Source organism: Sturnus vulgaris, chromosome 15 (genome assembly GCF_052056855.1).
Source record: "Sturnus vulgaris isolate bStuVul1 chromosome 15, bStuVul1.hap1, whole genome shotgun sequence".
Taxonomy (NCBI): domain Eukaryota; kingdom Metazoa; phylum Chordata; class Aves; order Passeriformes; family Sturnidae; genus Sturnus; species Sturnus vulgaris.
In genome coordinates, this window is record NC_142257.1 from 19,596,952 (window position 1) to 19,616,433 (window position 19,482).

At 51.7% G+C, this 19,482-nt stretch overlaps 1 protein-coding gene across 1 annotated transcript in view; it reads right to left on the bottom strand.

Annotated features, from left to right (window-relative positions):
* The window catches only part of FGF18 (fibroblast growth factor 18), a 61,303-nt gene that overhangs the window by 19,621 nt on the left and 22,200 nt on the right, over positions 1-19,482 (bottom strand). The window contains exon 3 of the mRNA XM_014889938.2: positions 18,710-18,890. Coding sequence (XP_014745424.1) covers positions 18,710-18,890 — 181 coding nt within the window. The remainder of the gene's footprint in view (positions 1-18,709; positions 18,891-19,482) is intronic.

Here is a 19,482-nt window from a genome sequence, read left to right on the forward strand (position 1 = left end):
GCATCCCAGGGACCACCTCGGGCAGACTCTGCCTCCCACCCCACTGAGATGTGTTGTTTGTGCCAGAATGGCACTGTCAAGGTGAAAAAATGAAGTTCTGAAACGTAAAAGTCCTCTCCCCCAAACCAGGCTCCTTTGGGATGACAAAGTTTCCACAGTCCCTACAAACTCAGTCTAGTCACCACATCTTGGGAGAGGTTTAAACGAAAATTAATTAGCCTTAAATGTGCTAATTTGACGTCTTTCATTAGCCTACACATATGAAAATCGTTTGAGAGTTCAGCAGATATAAGACCAGAACCAGACCAGAATAAATATCACGGTAGGTCTAAGAGATCTTTGTCCAACTTAAATCAAACTTTGTAAATCCCTGAATCTGTAATTCTGTGAAAAAACCACCCCCACCCCCCATGTGAGCTGTACCATTTTACTGGCCTGAGCTGGCACTACCCAGAGGCTGATCATCCCTCAGCCATGTAATAATGTAAATGTAATAATGTAAAAAATGTAATAATGTCAAATCCTGCCATTCTGACGTGGAGCCAGCTGCACCCTTTGGTACATCTAAGAAAACAGCATTAAGCAGTGGGAAATCAGACCTGACCTCTTGCAGATGTTTTATACATAATTCACCATAAGAGACACTAAAAATATTTTGGCAGTTGCTTCACTGGTGGTGAGTTTATCTAGAGGAGATTCAGTGGAAGCAGAGGGGGAGGTTTGTGCTTTAAAAACGCCTGGGCGGGGACAGCTGTGAACAAATTCTGCCTGAACTTTGCCACCTGCAAACTTGCCATGACTAAGAAATAAGCCTGGAAAGAGAAACGTTCAGAATGTTAGCACAGAAATTCCTCCAGCTCACCAGGGTGTCCTGCTGCCTCCAAGCACAGCTCAAGTGGACAGTGTTTCCACAGAGAAATACAGGAAAACTGCTTTGACAAGCTGCCAGGCTCTGAGTCTGGAATTACTGAAGGATGAGCCTCAAAAAAGTTCAGAAGATCTGTTATGCTTGAAAAAGCACCTAAAATGAAAAATAAAGGGCCAAAGCCTGATGTCTTTGATCATTCTCATTTGAATAAACTCCTACTGACACAGTCAAGCCCGACAGACAGCGACCTCAGAACCTGGCCCTGAGCTCCTACTGAAACCCATCCAAACGCTGGAATCTCAGGTCTGGAGAGAGTGAGAACCTTCCCTGTCCTGCAGAGGGTTAGAATTACTGCAGGAACAAACCCCAGCAGGTTACACTGACTGCCTTGTTCCCAGCCTCAGCTGCACCCAACAAAAACACTGATGTACACAAAAATAACAACAAGGAGAGAACGACCGGCCCGGGAGCCCCGAGAGCTCCGTGTCCCTGCAGAGCTGATCCCTGTGTGTCCCTGCAGAGCTGCTCTGTGTCCCTGCAGAGCTGTCCCCTGTGTGTCCCTGCAGAGCTGTCCCTGTGTCCCTGCAGAGCTGATCCCTCTGTGTCCCTGCAGAGCTGCTCTGTGTCCCTGCAGAGCTCAGCACAGAGCAGATCCTGCAGCACAGAGCAGATCCTGCAGCACAGAACAGATCCTGCAGCACAGAGCAGGGATCCTGCAGCACAGAGCAGATCCTGCAGCACAGAGCAGGGATCCTGCAGCACAGAGCAGATCCTGCAGCACAGAGCAGGGATCCTGCAGCACAGAGCAGGGATCCTGCAGCACAGAGCAGATCCTGCAGCACAGAGCAGGGATCCTGCAGCACAGAGCAGGGATCCTGCAGCACAGAGCAGGGATCCTGCAGCACAGAGCAGATCCTGCAGCACAGAGCAGGGATCCTGCAGCACAGAGCAGGGATCCTGCAGCACAGAGCAGGGATCCTGCAGCACAGAGCAGATCCTGCAGCACAGAACAGATCCTGCAGCACAGAGCAGATCCTGCAGCACAGAACAGATCCTGCAGCACAGAGCAGGGATCCTGCAGCACAGAACAGATCCTGCAGCACAGAGCAGATCCTGCAGCACAGAGCAGGGATCCTGCAGCACAGAGCAGGGATCCTGCAGCACAGAACAGATCCTGCAGCACAGAGCAGGGATCCTGCAGCACAGAGCAGGGATCCTGCAGCACAGAGCAGGGATCCTGCAGCACAGAGCAGATCCTGCAGCACAGAGCAGATCCTGCAGCACAGAGCAGATCCTGCAGCACAGAGCAGGGATCCTGCAGCACAGAGCAGATCCTGCAGCACAGAACAGATCCTGCAGCACAGAGCAGGGATCCTGCAGCACAGAGCAGATCCTGCAGCCCTGCCCACCTCCCCTGGGCAGCTGCTCCCTCCTCATCCCCAGGGATGAAGTGGGAGCGATGTCAGCACCTCCTCCTCCTCTTTCCAAGGAGCCCCAAACACATCAATCCCTGCCACATGCCCACACTGAGATGGCTTCACACACTCCAGAAATCAGCCCAGGCTCCTCTGCTGTGTTTGTGAGTGCTCCAAAACGGGGCTAAATCAGGAGAAATGTGTGTATAGGTTAAGATTATCAGACGTGCCCAATACACAGAGATGTTAAGTTCTACCCAGCAGGGTTCTTATTCTGCACCAGTAAAAGCTGAAATTAGGATAATTAATTTTATGGATCAGAATATAAGCGTGCTCATGCATTTTCTCAAAGGGAATCATTGTAACATTCCCTTCTTCCAGCAAGTTGAAAATAAAGTTGCAGGATGCTCTGGTGTTTTCAGTGGGATTCTTGTGGCTCTGGAACCCAGAGGAGCAGAAGCAGCAGCACAACCTTCCAGAAGAAAATGTTCTGGCCCACGGGGAAAATTCCTCTCTGTTTTAAGATTTGAAGCAGGATTTGCTCTTAGACATGGTCACAAACACAGTTTCAAAATACCTGACTCTTAATGCTCGTGCTGCTGAAGCTCCCTTTTGCCAGGTAAAAGATAAATTATTATTAAATACAGTACAGAAAATCTGGGATCAGAGGATACAAGAGTGTGACTGTTTTGGGGTGCAAAGACGTGGGCAAGGACTGATCTCCATCACCTGGGCACAGCTGAAACCCTGAGAAACCTCTGGGGATGGAGCCTGGGGAAATCCTCAGCTCCAGCCCCTCTGGAGAGGCTCCTGCCCACAGACACAGCACAATTCTTCCAACTGTTCTCAGGGCAGGAGCAACAGAAATAACACAACCACCACCAAAACCCCAAAATTATCTATTACATTAACTCTCCCTTTAGCACCTTGGGTTTCACATATTTATTTTTGGAAACATTTATCACGGGACTTCTCTTAAACTGTTACCCCTAGTCCTCAGCATATGTAAGACTATATACTTCCCTTTTACTGCATTTTAATTGCATGAGAGGTTTTAAAAGCCTTTTTTTTTTTCTTTCCTGAAGTCATTTGGGACAAAAGGCATCTGGCACTCGGTATTTAAATAAGACCTGTCAGAACTGTAAAATTAGTTTTATGTTTTAATAAAGGTACTTAAAAAATCTCAAATATAATTCTGCATTCAAACCATAAGTGTTTGGATTAAGAAAAGCAGATCCCATGTTAATATAATATAATATAAAAAATAAATCAAGTGCAGAACTAAGCCAGTCCTCAACTGTGGCATTAAAAGAGCAGCAAAGAAAAGAGGCAATACCTCCAATAGCTTTTCTGGGGGAGCATTCTGAGTTTGAAGAAGCAGCACTGACAGCAGAAAATCTGTATTATTTTGTATTATTTTGTATTATTTTGTATTATTTCCTGTTTCTCTTACTTTAGAGACCCAGGCCACCGTTAAAGCTCAGACTCAGCCCCACGTTCCCATCCAGAATTCTCTCCACCTTTTCTGTCCCGGCCGGGATGGACCCCCCTGCCCTCCTCTCCCCGAGGAGCTGCACGGCCAAAGACCCCTGCAGGTGCCAGGTGCCACTGCAGGGGACAGCTGTGCTGTAGGGCTGCAGCCCCACAGGACAGCTCACAGTGTCACAGGTGTCACAGTGTCACAGGTGTCACAGTGTCACAGGTGTTACAGGTGACACAGTGTCACAGGCGTCTGTCACAGTGTCACAGGTATCACAGGTGTTACAGGTGACACAGTGTCACAGGTGTCTGTCACAGGTATCACAGGTGTCAGTCACAAGTGTCACAGTGTCACAGTTATCACAGTATCACGGGTGTCACAGTGTCACAGGTGTCATAGGTGTCACAGTCTCACAGGTATCACAGGTGTCACAGTGTCCCAGGTGTCATTCACATTGTCACAGGTGTCACAGTGTCACAGGTGTCAGTCACAGTGTCACAGGTGTCCCAGTCTCACAGGTGTCACAGTGTCCCAGGTATCACAGGTGTCCCAGTGCCGCAGGCTCGGGGCACCCCCAGCCCCAGCCGTGCTGTCACCTGTGTCGCAGCCCGGCAGGTGAGCAGTCACCTGCAGTGAGTGATCTCACCCCGCAGGCTGCAGGGCAGAGGCACAGGCTGGGAATGGCAGCAGGGGGGCCCAGGGGGGCCCAGCCGGCACTGACAGCGCTGCCCCGAGCTCTGGGGACAGCAGGGACACCCGGCCGGGTCCCTCCAATCCCTCTCCTGCTCCCCGCCCTCCCCAGGCTGGCCTTGGCTCTCCCCGTGCTGTCCCTTCCCGCTGGGATGTGACAAGGCAGGACAGCGCCGGCCGCTGGGGAACCGGAGCTTCCCGCGGGCTCCCCGGCTCCTCCCCGGCGAGCGCAGCCGGATTTTGGGGTGCCAGCCTGACCCCCAGGGCTGCCCAGGGCCTGACCCCAGGGCTGCTAATGCTTCTGCCTTCGTGCTCGGGGGCAGGAAACCTCAGCTTCCAGTGCCAAGGGGTTAATTATAATTTATACAGCAACATCTCCGCTGCGGGAATTTTTTTCTCCAGCTAATTAAGAGATGCAATTACCTCTGAGAATCAAAGGGATGTTCTGGTACCCAGCTCTGAGAAGCAGATTGCAGGCACTTAACACACAAGGACATCTTTGCTTTTCTACGTGTTCTTAGTTTTTGATGTTGATCCTTCACAAGAAATTGTCACATTTCTGATTCTGTCATCACAGTGTCCTGCTGATCACGCTCGGGAAGCCACTGAGGCAGGGTAACAGAGAGCACTGCTGCTTTCCCTGTGAGTGCCTGTCCTTCCAGCACCATCACCTGCTGCCCAGGGCCTGGAAAAACTTCCTGCTTGTTCAGTAACAAAACTTCATTATGGCCTTGACATGGGCAATACCTAACAGACCACAAGCCCAGGACTACTTACCCCCAAAGCAAGCAGTGCATTGCTGAACGTTGTATTAATTTAATAATAGTGATTGCATTTATTTGTAAACATTATTATAAGTAGTAATTATAAATTGAAATTATAATAAGTATTGCATTAATTTAGTATTAACTATTAATAAAGTGTCCCATGGCAGCCGTTCTGCACTGCCCTGCCCTCCCAGTGCAAACAGGAGGACACCACTTACAAATCCACCCCTCCCACAAGCTCTTCCCATCACTCCCTGCCTTCGTGTTTGTGCAGAGGTTTAACAGCTCCAGCTCTGTGTTCTCACCCTCCGGAGGTGACTGCTGAGCCATTGGCAAGGGTTAATGCAATTGAATATTCAGATGTGGGGAGAGGGGCGTTTGGGCTGAAGCCCTGGCAGGTTCTGGGGAGCCCTCCAGGCGCAGCCCTGGGCACTCAGCACAGTCCCCACATCCCGCAGGGGCTGCAGCCTCAGCCTGGCTGCCACACTCTGCACAAACCAACTCAGTCACTGCTTTTAGGGATGCTCTGGCCACGGCTCTCTGGGAATGGAGTTTAAAACAGAACCTGGTGCTGGGCAGCTGTCAGCAGCCAACACACAGTGCAGGGCTCCCACAGCCACAGCAGCACCTGCAGCCTGGCACAGGGCAGGACACAGGACACAGCCAGGACACAGGACACAGGGCACAGCCAGGACACAGCCAGGGCACAGGGCAGGACACAGGGCACAGGACACAGACAGGGCACAGGACACAGGGCAGGAGGAGCAGCCCTTCCTCTGGGGAGGGGAGTCCAAGGAGAAATTCTGTCCGGGTGGGTTAGAAATGATGCTCATGCTGGCAAAGCTGGTGCCCAACAGCAGCAACTCCCTGCCATGAGCTGGTCCTGCTGGGGCAGCTTTGCCAGGCAAAACGGCTGAACACATCCCCAAAGCACAGCACGGGAGGAATTCTGTTAAACGAGGAGCAGGCAACACAGCTGGGCATGGACAGATGCCCAATGGCACTGCTCACATCCATCACAGGGATCTCCAAGAAGCTCCTTTAGACCTGACAAGTGACTTATCCCACAGCTACTGCCATCCCTGGAAGCCACCTTTGCTAGAGGAGGGGCACAGCAGCTGTCATGAGCCATTTTACAAGAACATCTACAAAACTACACAGACCTGAAGCAAGCAGAGCATTTCCAGTACAGCAGAGTCCCCAGGCAGAATAATCTCTTTCTCTTCAGCAGACTAAGCAAAAACCAGGAAGGCTTTCCTCTGCAAAGGCTGACAATAATCAGGGTAGAAGAGAGGATGGCAGTTTTAGAGCATTTATTACTCTACACAGGAAGGCATCTTGCTCCCTGCTGGTGCAGGAAAGAGGGTGGGAAAGGACCTGGCTCAGCTCTGGAAAAAGCAAGAGAGGATCATAAAACCATGCTTGTAGTCTCAGCTTAACCCACGAACCTGCACAGCACCCAGTGAAAAAGATCGTGAATGCCTCATCAGCAACACGACCAAGCTACACAGGAAAGAAAAAGAAAGGAAGGGCAGATCCAGAGGGGAATAAATTTAGTCCAGCATTACCTTTCCCTACAGCTTGCTATTTATTGAAGAAGCAGCAAAAGCTTCAGGATACAAACGCTGACATGGAAATTCAGGAGCCCTGAAGCACTTCCAGCAGGGAAAATATACTGACCGCAGTCTCTTTGGAGGTCAAACAAAATCAATAGCCTTTCTCTCCAGTCTGTCTCTAAACTAAGCTTCTTTCAAAGACATCCAGAGAAAATGGATCATCTTTTGTTGTTGTGTGCGGTTTTGGGTTGGGTTTTTTTTTTGTTTTGCTTTTTTTTAAGTGGTCAAACATTCATAGAAGCATAAGAACTCCTTCCTCCCTAAGCATACTGAAAGGATTGTATAGAAGTCAACACTGCCCATCAGTTTTACTACACAATAGATGAGTTATCCACTTCTTGGGGAGGAAACCAAGCTGGAAGCTGCTTAGTGCTCGGCAAGAGAGGAAAAAATAAATCAATGTGTTTGCTTGATTGGGGGACGTTTAAAGCTGCTTGTCAATTAGTTCAACACAGTTTGCTGTTAGAGAGCACAACAATTTAGCCCCAGGAGCTGAAGTTTGCTGCATTTCCTCAGATTCCTCCTGCTGAGAGACAGATATTGGCTGCAGCCAGGTCAGGCAGGGAGGAGGAGCAGGGCTGAGGCTGAAGTCATGGGCACAGAGCGAGAGCCTGAGCCGGGATCCAGGCAGAGATTCCTTCTGTTCCGGGCACCCAGCACGGCACAGCCGAGCCCGAGAGGGGCAGAGGTGAGAGCTGTACCTGGGACACAGAGTGCCTCTCCCTGCCCAGCACACACCTGGGACACAGCACAGCTCACACAGCCGCGGGCACATGGCTGCACCTTTCCACTCACCTAAAGGGCACAGGGACCAAAGGGGGACAATGAACAACCCTGCCCATCTCCAGTCGTTTAAGTCATTCGAATTGCTAAAAATCTCAATACAAAAATCACAAACGGGGACAAACCACAGGAGTCACTTCCCAAGGGTCCCACTGGATGCATCCAAAGGGAAATCCCTGCCCTCAGAGCAAGGCATCACCAGTGGCTTTACCTGCAGTTCTGTTCTGACAAGCAGTGTTGAAAGGCACCCTGCAAAACAACAACTGAGGCTCAGGAGGCTCCCAAAGGTGACCCAGCCCAACCCTCTGCTTCGAGCAGGGCCCAGCTGTGCTCCAGCTGTGCTGCAACACTCTGAGCCAGTGACATCCTGACCTGAGCACACCTAGGGTGGCACTGCTGTGTCACAGCATGGCTGCAAAGGGACAGACACACCTGGGGCCAGCAGCAGCAGCACTGAGCACTGGCCCCAGCACAGTGAGCTGTCCTGGCCATGCTTCTGAGCCTCTGGAGCCCTCCCTGGCACCGGAGCCAGGTGTGCCAGCAGGCACCGGAGCCAGGTGTGTCAGCAGGCACCGGAGCCAGGTGTGCCAGCAGGCACCGGAGCCAGGTGTGCCAGCAGGCACCATCCCACGCTGCTGCAATGCTGCTGGCAAACCCCAGAGCTCTGTCGAGCCCTGCTGTGGCTCCAGCTGCCCTTTCCAAGCACAGCCAGGAGGGTTTGCTCCCCCCGGCGCTGCAAGGACCCTCATTTCTGAGCAAACACATCCACACTCCATCATTAGGAACCGGCGCTGTGCCCGCACAGCTCCGGCGGTGCTGGGAACCCTGGGGGAGCTCAGAACAGCGATGGTGACATCAAACATCCACCCCAGCTCCGATGGTGACCATCAAACATCCAGCCCAGCTCCGGTAGCAGCGGGAACAGCCAAGGCTGGGAGCCAGAAACAAAAGTGCTGTTTCTTTGTCATGCTTTTTATCTCCCCTCCTCCAGCCCCCCCAGGTGGGACAATTTACCCGGGGACTATAAAGCCCTTACATGTGCTTGTTAGCACCCCCAAATTAGTAGGTGTAAAGTCAATATCCTTTTGCCTATTTACTCCTAATGAGTCACCAGTCAGAAACTTCACTTGAAAAAAAAGGTTACAAATGCAGATGCCGGAGCAAATGAAATAAAGGCAAGAATCACAAACGTTGCACAAAGGCAAGGGGCTGGGCACACCACACAGCACCAGGCCATTGTCACCGGCTCAAACCTAACAGCTTTGATTTGCCTCCCACCGTTAAAATGGTTTGAAATGCAAGGTCTGAACAAAGGTGCAAGACACAGGAGGAATGGGAGGCACTGCTGGGCACTTAATCTCCTTTCAGTCTCACACAGGAGCTCCAGGAACGGCTCTGTTGAAGTCGGCGGAGTTTCAGGAGCGTAGGAAAAAGAATAATCAAGGCTTGGCTGTGACAGAGACCCAGCCTGTGATCCCTCCATGCAACAGCAGAAACCTCATTGGGATTTCTGCTGAAGTTACCTTCAGGCGAGTTCCTTTGGCACTGGAACCTGGCCCTACATCCGTGACCCCAGCAGGACGAGAGCAGCTCCCGGGAGCTGTGGGGTTCCCCCTCTAACTCACCCCAAGATGTGATTTGGGGCCAGGAGCCCAAAGCGTGCCCAGGCTGCCTCCTGCCAGCTGTGAGCCCTGCAGCTGTCCCTGCCAGGCACTGGGGACACCTGCACGGTGTTTTTTAGGTTTATCTGGTGCTTGCATGCCATCCTATTCCTCGCCCTCCCCTGCTGCTTCTCTAAGGTCCTCACAGTCCCAGAGGCTGTGGGTGACGTCCCCTGATGCCACAGCTCCCCTCTCACATTCCAGCACCCATTTCCTCTCCTGCCTGGCCTTCCCAAAGCACCTGAGAACATCAGGTGTAAAGCAAAGCACTGGAGATCAAAGCCAGGGTCCCAAACGTGTCACCCACCGTGTGGTCACACCCCAGAGGCTCCCATCGCCCCTGAGCCACTCGGGAGCAGCATCAGCTCCGTCTGTGCCCCCAGCCCAGCTCTGGGGTGAGCCCAGGGCAGCTGGGCACTGCAGGAGAACAAAGCTCCTCTCCTGGGGCCAGCACAGCTGCCCCCACTGCGGGAGAACACCCAAAACTCACCCCGGCTGAAGGGGCAGGGCCATGGGGTTTGTTCCTATTGCTCTGGCAGGAAAGGAACCTGGGAATGCAGGGGAGGAGAAGCCTCTGGGCACACGTTTCAGCTCACAGAGACAAAAACCCGTGAGCTCCACCACTCCAGGCAGCACCAGCAAAGGACAGACCCGTCCCAGGGCAGCTCAGCACAGCTCAGGGGGACACACACAGAGCTCAGGGTGTACTGAGGAGGTCCCAGCTCCTGCATCGCCACAAAAGCACCAACTGTCGATTATGGGCATTCAGGAAGCACTGGGAGCTCTTCAGGTTCCAAAGTGGGCACAGCCTATTGCTGGCACAGCTCTTTTAAAGGGATGCTCGGAGAGTGCAGCCACGTGCCCGCCTCCCTTGAACCCCAACACCCCCACTCTTCCTCAGTGGAAGAAAAAGCGATTTTTGGGTTTTACTCAGTGCCTTTCCACGCAGCTGCCTTCCCCTGCCTGCGGGCTGTGACCGCAGACACTCCACACGTGTTCCCCTGCACCCCCCTGGCAGGCAGGCTGGAAAATGCCAGCACTGCACGCCTGGATTCAGCACTTTCTGAGTGCTGAGCTCACACTATTTCGTTCAAGCCACAGATTGTCATTTTGGGGGTGTTTTCAGCTCCCTTTTCGGGCTCCTCCAGCTTTCACGCAGCAGCAGTTTCTCCTCGTCTTCGTTATTTTTCACCTTTCTTCTTTATTTTTCACCTTTCTTTGTTATTTTTCACCCTTCTGAGGTGATTTTCTGGGGCTGGTGCAGCTCTGCAGCGCCTGGCCCTGTTCTTGCAGCACTTGGTAATGTTTGCTGTGCTCCACCTTGCAGCTGCAGAAATTCCTGGCTATCTCCTTTTTCAAAGGGCTGAGGTGAAATCCGAAGTGCCTGATGTTTTTATCAATGTAACACCTTTCTTGAGGAAAGCCCAACCTGAAAACAAGAACGGTCTCACAGCACCTCAAAGCCCCAGACAATGACTTGTGACCAGGCCACCAGTGTGGTGTCCATTAGCATCTCTGCACCTGCAAAGCTTTCATGCTGCTGCCACAGGTGAGGTGAGGGGCTCTGGGCTGGGGCAGGGACACGTGGGGACACTGGGATGATGAAATTCATTACAAGGAACAAAGTTCCTTCTGTGTGCAGTGCCCCAGTGCCACAGCCCAGCCCAGCCAGGTGCAGCAGGAGATGCTCAGGTGAGGGTGTGGCCTCACCTGGCCATGCCCAGGAGTCTCCAGGGATCTCAAACAGCAGCCCAGGGAGCTCCCATGGTACCTTCAAGGAGAAGTGTAATCTTCACACCAGGTTTTGTATTTCCCACCCTGTCTTTGGTTAGGCAGTTCTTAACAGGGTTATTGGCATTTCTCATTTCTTCCAAAAGTTTCTTGTGAAGGAAAAAAAATCTCTTTGGCCACTTGACATCACATACAGGAATGTTCACCCAAAGCAAAATGTACAGGAGCATTGGTGACAATGTTTTCCTTCCTTCCCCTCCGAAGTAAAAGCAATTAAAATCCTTTTGGGAATGCAGACCAGCCTATTTGTAGGGTACTTTTAATTGCACCCCAAGAACCGACTTGAATTAATCAATGACTGGCCAAATGCTTGGACATGGGAAAACCTCAGAGGGCACAAAACAAGGTTTGGTAACAAACACCAACACAGAACAACTGCAATAAACCCAAAGGAGCTCTCAGCACCTGTCACAGAATCACTGCTGGCCTAGAAACTGATTTCAAATTATGCAAACTTCTTCCAGAACGTCATCACAGAACGGTTTGGGTTGGAAGGGACCCTGAAGATCTCCTCCAGTGTCCCCCCAGCTGTCCCCAGCACAGATTTCTGACACAAGTGATCACTACTCTGACAAGCACAGCTCATTTCCAGAGCCACGGAGGAGAAAGGAAAACCCGAAGTTTGTTTCTGTGCTATTTCATCAGAGCCAGGCAAGAACATTTAACAAAGCAGCTGCTTGACCTTCATGGGAAGGCACCATCAGCACAGCAAGGCAGAACAGATAACATCATATTGACCTGTCTTCAGGGGCTGGCATTCACATTTTCATAAAGTGTCTAAGAAGATAAATCACTGTACTAATAATATTTGTATTGATTATCTAAACTGAAGCAGCAATCGACTCCATTGTCTCACTTCCTCTTAAATTGCTCACAGATGGGATCCTATTTCCTATTCTGCATTTCTAATGGGAACACTTAAATCACAGTGCAGAATTATACACACACACAAACTGTTAACAAAAACCCTTTTATGACTTGCATGGAAATAAAGATTTTTCACTTTGTAGCTCACTTTCCACTCCACACAGAAATTAAAAATGACAAATTATCAGCAGATCTCTAAATTACCTCTCCTCTTTATTTCTGGGTCCCTAACATTTGCTGACAGACAGATCTATGCTTTCCAGACCCTGAGAAGTGCTTGTGGAAGTTTGGACACAGAGTTAAAAGGAGATTCTTTTTTTTCCCATGAAAGTCAAGGTTCTTTAAGCTATCTCAAGATCCAGGAGTAGGGAATTCCAAAATCAGTGTGGTGTCAGAAGGAAAATAATAAGTTTTGCTGTTAGTGGAGATACAGAACAAGGATTGCTGCAGAGAAACTGAGCTTCAGGTGTGATGCAGCAGGAGGTACTAAATCAAAAGTAAAGGAAATTGGCAACAAATTCATCATTTGAAATAAGTTTGTCATGAATTAAAAAGTCTTGGATTGCTCTAAAACTTCTCATCCTGCCCAAGCAAGGCTTTTCCTCACCCTGGCACAGGCACAGAATATGGCAGAATAAAAACTGGGAATGTCTTCAGGGTACAGATGTTTGTGTTTGACATGGAACCTTCCAGAACCACCAGGAAGGCGAGGGCAGCCAGGAGCCCTCAATTCCCAGAGCAAGCTGAGAGCCCCAGCCCTAATTCCTGCCCCTGCCCCAGCTCCATCCTCATCCTCAGCTCCATCCCCATCCCATTTTCCCATCCCTCTCTCCTGGCCCAGCCCTGAGCTGCCTGAAGCCTCAGCTCGTCCCCTCCTCTGCTTTTGAGGAGCAGCTCCAGCAGCGCCCCAGTGCAGATGAAAAGAGGAAATGTTTTAAAGAACAAAAAATAACACAGCTCTGAGGATTGCTGGGTGAGCAGGGGAGAGACCAGAGCACAGAGCACTGCAGGGACAGGGACAGGGACAGGGACAGAGCACACACAGCACTGCAGGGACAGGGACAGGGACAGAGCACACACAGCACTGCAGCGCTCAGGACAGTCCCCAGAATTTATTCTGCACATATTTCTGCACAGCTGCCATAGTGAATGATCATCCCCTGCGCTGAGGTCAGCTCTGCCCCCGGGCTAAGTAAGTGAAAATAAATGGTTTAGGAGATAAAAGGTCTTTTAAAAAATTTATTCGTCTTGTCGTGATGTCAAAACTGTAATGGGAAGAGACTGGAGGCAGCGCTAGGTCGGTTAAATGGGAAACAGCCATCCTGGTGGGTCAGCACAATAAATTACAAAGCAGATCCCCCGGTCATGCGGGATTTGGGGCTGAGCTGCACCGACAGACAAACCCTTGCACGCACCTGTTCCTGGCAAGGAAAGCCTCTGGAAATACACGTGGAAAATCGGTGGAAATACAGCGCTATTTCCCAAATCCTAATTGCTGTTTGGGCTACATCTCTTATCTTCCCTGCAGATAAATTCTGAGCCTTCCAGCCACAAGGAGTTTTGTTTTCACTCCCGCTCTTTCTAGGAGAGGGATCAAAATAGATTTAAACTATCCCAGGAAGGGAACGGGTTAATCAGATTTCCCCAGGCAGCTTGCTGTTAAGGTGCCAGAAATACCGAGGGGAGAGAATGACTTGCTAAAGATGGGACAATGGCACTGGTATTTTGCATTTGTTTCCAGGCTTTCAGATAGAACAAATGGGAGTCATTAGTGAAATGAGTTTAGGGAGTTCTAAATTAGCTGTCATGCTGCCAAGCCCGGAGAAGTGCTATGTCAGCCATTAATTCTGGAGAGCACTGGATTACCCCAACCTAGGAAGGAATCCTGCAAAACTCAGACTCAATTAAAGGAGGCTATTTTGCTATAATAATATTTTCCACACGTATTACACCTCCTCGTGGAACAGAGCCCACTTGTACCACAAATGAGGTCTCTGGCAGGATGGAGCGATGTCTAGACAGCTGTAATGTGCTGTCCGTGGGCAGCTCCGGGGGCATCCCCGGGCAGCAGCGGGGGCTGGAAGTGACACCCGTTTGTCACAGCTCCTGCTGTCCCTGCACCGCCCCAGGAGCATCATCTGTGTGGGGAGTGCTTCCCTTCCCTTCCCTTCCCTTCCCTTCCCTTCCCTTCCCTTCCCTTCCCTTCCCTTCCCTTCCCTTCCCTTCCCGTCAAACCCAAACTCTGCAGCCCCCAAACCTCCCCAAACCTCCCCAAACCTCCCCAAACCTCCCCAAACTCCTGTCCCCCGGCAGTTCCGAGCCGAACCCACCGAACCCAGGAGATCCAGGGCTGGCACAGCCCCGGTGCCCTGTGCTGATGTCCCCTCTATGCTGATGTCCCCCTGTGCTGATGTCCCCTCTATGCTGATGTCCCCCCCTGTGCTGATGTCCCCCCTGTGCTGATGTCCCCTCTATGCTGATGTCCCCCTGTGCTGATGTCCCCCCTGTGCTGATGTCCCCCTGTGCTGATGTCCCCCCTGTGCTGATGTCCCCCCTGTGCTGATGTCCCCTCTATGCTGATGTCCCCTCTATGCTGATGTCCCCTCTATGCTGATGTCCCCCTGTGCTGATGCCCCCCCTGTGCTGATGTCCCCCCCTGTGCTGGTGTCCCCTCTATGCCCTGCCCCTCGCAGCCCAGGTCCCTGTGTTTATTCGGTCCCCAAAAGCCTGCAGGCTGTAGCTGCAGCCGAGGGAGCCCAGCAGCGGGCAGGTTTAGAAATGCGGGTTTGTAACCTCCCGAGGGAGCCGGGATGGATCCATTGGATCCATTGGACCCGCCGGGAATGTGCGGGCAGTGATGCGCCCCCCACACCTCAGCACAGCCTTCGGGACCCCCAAACCCTCCCAAAATCCAAATTCCCTCCCCCGAGAGCAGCACAGCGCTCTCGCCGGGGCTGCCAGCGCTCAGCGCCCCGCAGGACAAATTAAACCCCAAACCCTGAAACACAAATGAGGCGAAAACGCCTCCAGCCAAGCAGGAGAGCCCTGCCTGCCCAAGGGCGCCGGATGCAGAGTCCTGAACAAACAGGATAGAATGTCTTCTGCCTTTTGTGAAATGAAAATAAATGAAAGGATCTAAGGTTTCAGGTCACTGATCCCTCTCTTCCCTATCTGTACCATTTATCGGAGGTAGAATATAAAGGTTCCAGGTCCTTTTCTTTCTTTTTTTTTTTTTTTTTGGTCAGCACTTTAATGGTTGTTTTTTTCTCGTGCACCCTTTCATTTTCTGAATGAAAGGACCACTTAGGAACCTGTAAAGTAATAATAAGCTTATAATAGGAATATTGTTTTTCTGGGCCAGTGCAAATTCTTTCTGAATAGGTCGAAGAGATTAAAGTAAAAATGCAATTTGTAAATAGATCAGTCCTTTAATTAGTTTATAGTCTGTTAAGAGATAATATTTTGCTCACATAGATCATCTGTTATCTAAAGATCTCAGAGCACTTTAGGAACATCAATTAAGCCTTTAAAAAAAACCAAGCTTGGGAGATAGGTAAGTGTATTTAGATTAATTAGTATTGCTGTGAGCAGCAGGCATTATTATTAGATTTAATTTAGTCCAATAATTGACTTATCTGTTAATGGATTCTAATTCATCTGAAAAGGGATCAAATCCATCTGATTAAAAGGATTACATCGACTCAATTAATTCTATTAACTGACTTAATTTGCCATTTAATAATCTGACACACAGGGCCAGATCTTGGCCCCAAAGAACGCATAAACCAAAAATTACACACCGGAGTGATTATGGCAGCACAACTATGCCTTGCAGAGCATTTTGTATTTTGACTTTTGCACACTTGGATTTTAAAGCAGCCCTGGGGGATTCCTGTGGAGGATCCCCCAGCCCTGGAGCATCATTTCCCCCTGGGCCAGGGGAAAAGCAGCTGACTGAGATCTGCCTCCCTGCCCAAAATCTGCCTCCCTACCCAAAATCTGCCTCCCTGCCCAAAATCTGCCTCCCTACCCAAAATCTGCCACCCCACCCGGGACCTGTCACCTCCCCTCTGCTCTGGGCGTTCTCTGCAGCCAAGAGGTGAGAAGTTTTACAGAAGCCAATAAACCTTGCAATAAAAGTAACCTCCCTTCAAAGGCAGGACAACCCTCCCATTTGGAAGCTGGATATGTGCAAAAAAAAAAGAGGAAAAAAGAAAATAAAAGCATCTGGACACTGTTGTGAGTGTAAGGGAAGACGGGAAAGAGGTGCTAAAACATTGTTTGCTCCGCTGTCCTTAGAGCGGGCTGGTGCCCATGGCTGGTGATGGGCACAGGGAGCTCGCCCTGGCAGAACTTGCCCGCTGAGCCCCGGGCCGGGCTGGCATTGCTGCTGTCACCTGGTGTCACCTCCTCCTGCCGGCACAGGGCTGTTCAGGGAATCCAGGGCTGGAGCGGCTCACGGGCACCTTTCCCACGCCTTTTCCCTTTTCTCAGCCATTTCTCACAGCGTGTTTGTCCTCCCGAAGCCTTCCCGAGCCGCAGTCCCGAGGACTCGCACGTCCCCCGGCACAGCCCCGGGAGCCGGTGCCATCGGCGGGGGTGGCACAGCCCTGAGCCAGCCGAGGCCGGCCCTGGCACCCCGGGAGAGGCCAGAGAGGGGCAGGGCAGGGCAGGGCAGGGCAGGGCAGGGCAGGGCAGGGCAGGGCAGGGCAGGGCAGGGGGACACTGAGCCATCCGCTGGGCGGGGGGAGACGCGTCCTCCTCCAGACACAGAGCTGCCCGGCAAGACGGAGATGTGCATCAGAAGTTTGCCACTGTTGAGATCCCCAGAGCCGGTTTAAGCCTCTCTCTGCTCTTGATCAAAGGTTAGGCCATAATAATGCCTCCGGGGAGGGGTTCCCGGCACATAATGAGCCCTGTGTCGTGCCTTTGTGTCCACGTTGGGCCGGAACACAGACGGTTCTCACTCCAGTAACTCCGGCACCTCTGCCCCCTCCGGTATCCCAGGCTGGAGCTCTGCGCGGTCCCATCCCGTGTCCCCCTCGCTGGCTCCCCGATTATCATGCTCCGAGTGCCAGATTTCCAGATCTGATTTTTCCCGATTTCCAGAACTTTCCACAGCCTGGGGGCGAGAGGGCTCCGCAGCCCCAGAGCCTGTGCTGAGGGCGGGGCTGGGGCTGGGAACAGGAAAACAACTCAGACAACCGGGAACGGGGTTTGGAGACAGGCAGGGATGGGGAACGGGGTTTGGAGGCTCTCAGGGATTCAGGAGCTGGGTTTGGAGGCTCTCAGGGATTCAGGAGCAGGGTTTGGAGGCTCTCAGGGATTCAGGAGCAGGGTTTGGAGGCACTCAGGGATTCAGGAGCAGGGTTTGGAGGCACTCAGGGATTCAGGAGCAGGGTTTGGAGGCTCTCAGGGATTCAGGAGCTCCCGGCCGGGAATGTCGGGCTCTGCCATGGCAGCACCGCCCTGGGCCAGGAGCTCGCTCCCGCCCGGGTTTGTTGTTCAGACACGATTGCATATGTATGAAGGGGACAAGATGGGCTTTGACACATAAATTAGCACTTGTCAGCTGCTCCCGGGAACACTTCCCTGCTGCAGCCACCGTCAATTCCGCCTTCCCCATCGCGGCAGTGCCAGGCACGGCGGGCAGGAGCGCTCCCGGGCAGCGCCCTCGATCACAGACCCCAGCTCAGGGGCACGAATGGCACAAAATGACACCGAAATGAGCGCCAAGTGACACTTCTCACTCCCGTCATATCCGGAAATTCGGGAATGACACAGGACAAGGCTGATGAGACCTCAGGGCAGGGATTTCTCTGAGAGAGGGGTGACCCCACAGCGGTGCCTTGGGGGTCCCTCCCCACCTGCCAGGTGCCCTCTGGCTGTCCCTGTGCTCAGTGGGAACAGCCGCTCCCACGTCGTGTCCTGCCCTCCTGGCAGCTCAGCTCCACCTGAGCAGTGCCGCACCAGATAATCGCGAATATTCACACGTTTGTCCCGATAAACGCGAATGGCTGAGCCAGCCAGCTCCACACGCAGCTCTGCAGGAGCACACGGGGCTGCACATCACAAATACCAACAGGACCAGGGCTCTCAACAGCCCCAGAATCCTCCCAGGAGCCAGCTGGAGTAAAAGCATCTCAGCAGCAACCACCTCACAATGAAGCAGAGTTGGAGCATTTTTTCACAGCATTTTTCACAGCCCAGCCTCTAGCAGCATCTCCAGTTGCTCGTGTGCAGACCACAGCAAGAACAGTTGAATGCACTGCTAGCAGAGTAAATATTGCTTTTCCTGTGAGATCCACACACTCAGAGATTCAGCTTGAGCTCTGGGTGCTCTCAGAGCTCTCAAAGTCTACTTTCAGTTCAAACCAAAGGTCCCACCACCTGAAAAGATGAGAGTGTTTCGTCCAAACATTGGATTCACCCAAACATGAGCCCAAGAGTTCACAGGGAAAGGACGTCCCCAGCCACCAAATTAGGGATCATTTAGGAATTGCAGTAAACACACTGTGAGCTCATGGCTCATTCTTCTCCTCAACCATACACCAATAAATTGGGGCATGGCAGGACTGTGGGAACTGCCTGAGCTGGGAGGCAGCGCCAGCAAAACAAATCTCATGATCTTAACCTGGAAAGGTTTTTTTTTTTTTCCCTTTTATTCTGTTTTTTATTTCTTATTATTTTTCTCCCAAGACGTTCTTAGCACAACACCCCGAATTAAAACCTTTGAGCTGCAGTCTGGGGAATCCCAGTAAATATTCTTACCATATTTATCTCCATCTTCTCCTTTGGCACTGATCCTCCTGCCGAGCACCTGGATGTGCTTCCCGCTGGTCCTGCTGTAGAGCTGGTAGAGCCGGAGCTGCTTCCTGCTCACATCGTCCCTCGCCCGCGTCTGGTTCTCCACGTGTATCCGAAAATCCACGTTCTCCTCAGCAGCAAACATCTGAGAGCACGGGGAGAGAGAGCAGGGCAGGCTGTGAGCACACAGGGCTCTGGGGACAGGGACTGCACACCATCCTGCCAAGGGCACTCATGTCTGGCTGCTCTTCCTTTGGCATTTGTGTAATTCCACCCAGAGCTGCCTCTCCTCCAAAACCAAACCTGGGGGTTACAATCAAACCGGGGGTTCTTGAATAAAAACTTCTGCTCGTCCCTGCTTTGATTTAATCCTGGGCAAGGGGGAGACTGGGCAGCATGCACCCAAAACCCCCTTCACACCCAAACAACAGGAGAGCCCCAAAATTGCTCCAGGATCTGTTCAGCTGTGATCTGTGGAGAATTTGCACCACAACATCCACACTGTCCACTCCAAACTCACAGGTGGGCAACATTCTGGTGGCAGACTCCCTTTACAGGACAAGAAATGACTTAGAAACATGGCCTGCAAGCAAAAATGTTTCTGATGTATCAGTGTGGGGAGGGAACTGGCAATGAAAATGGGAAGGGTCAATAAATCCTGGTTCAGATCCACTCCAGACTAAAACACATAAAGAAAGTGGTCACAGCACAGCAAGGAGCCCCACTGCAGCCTCCTG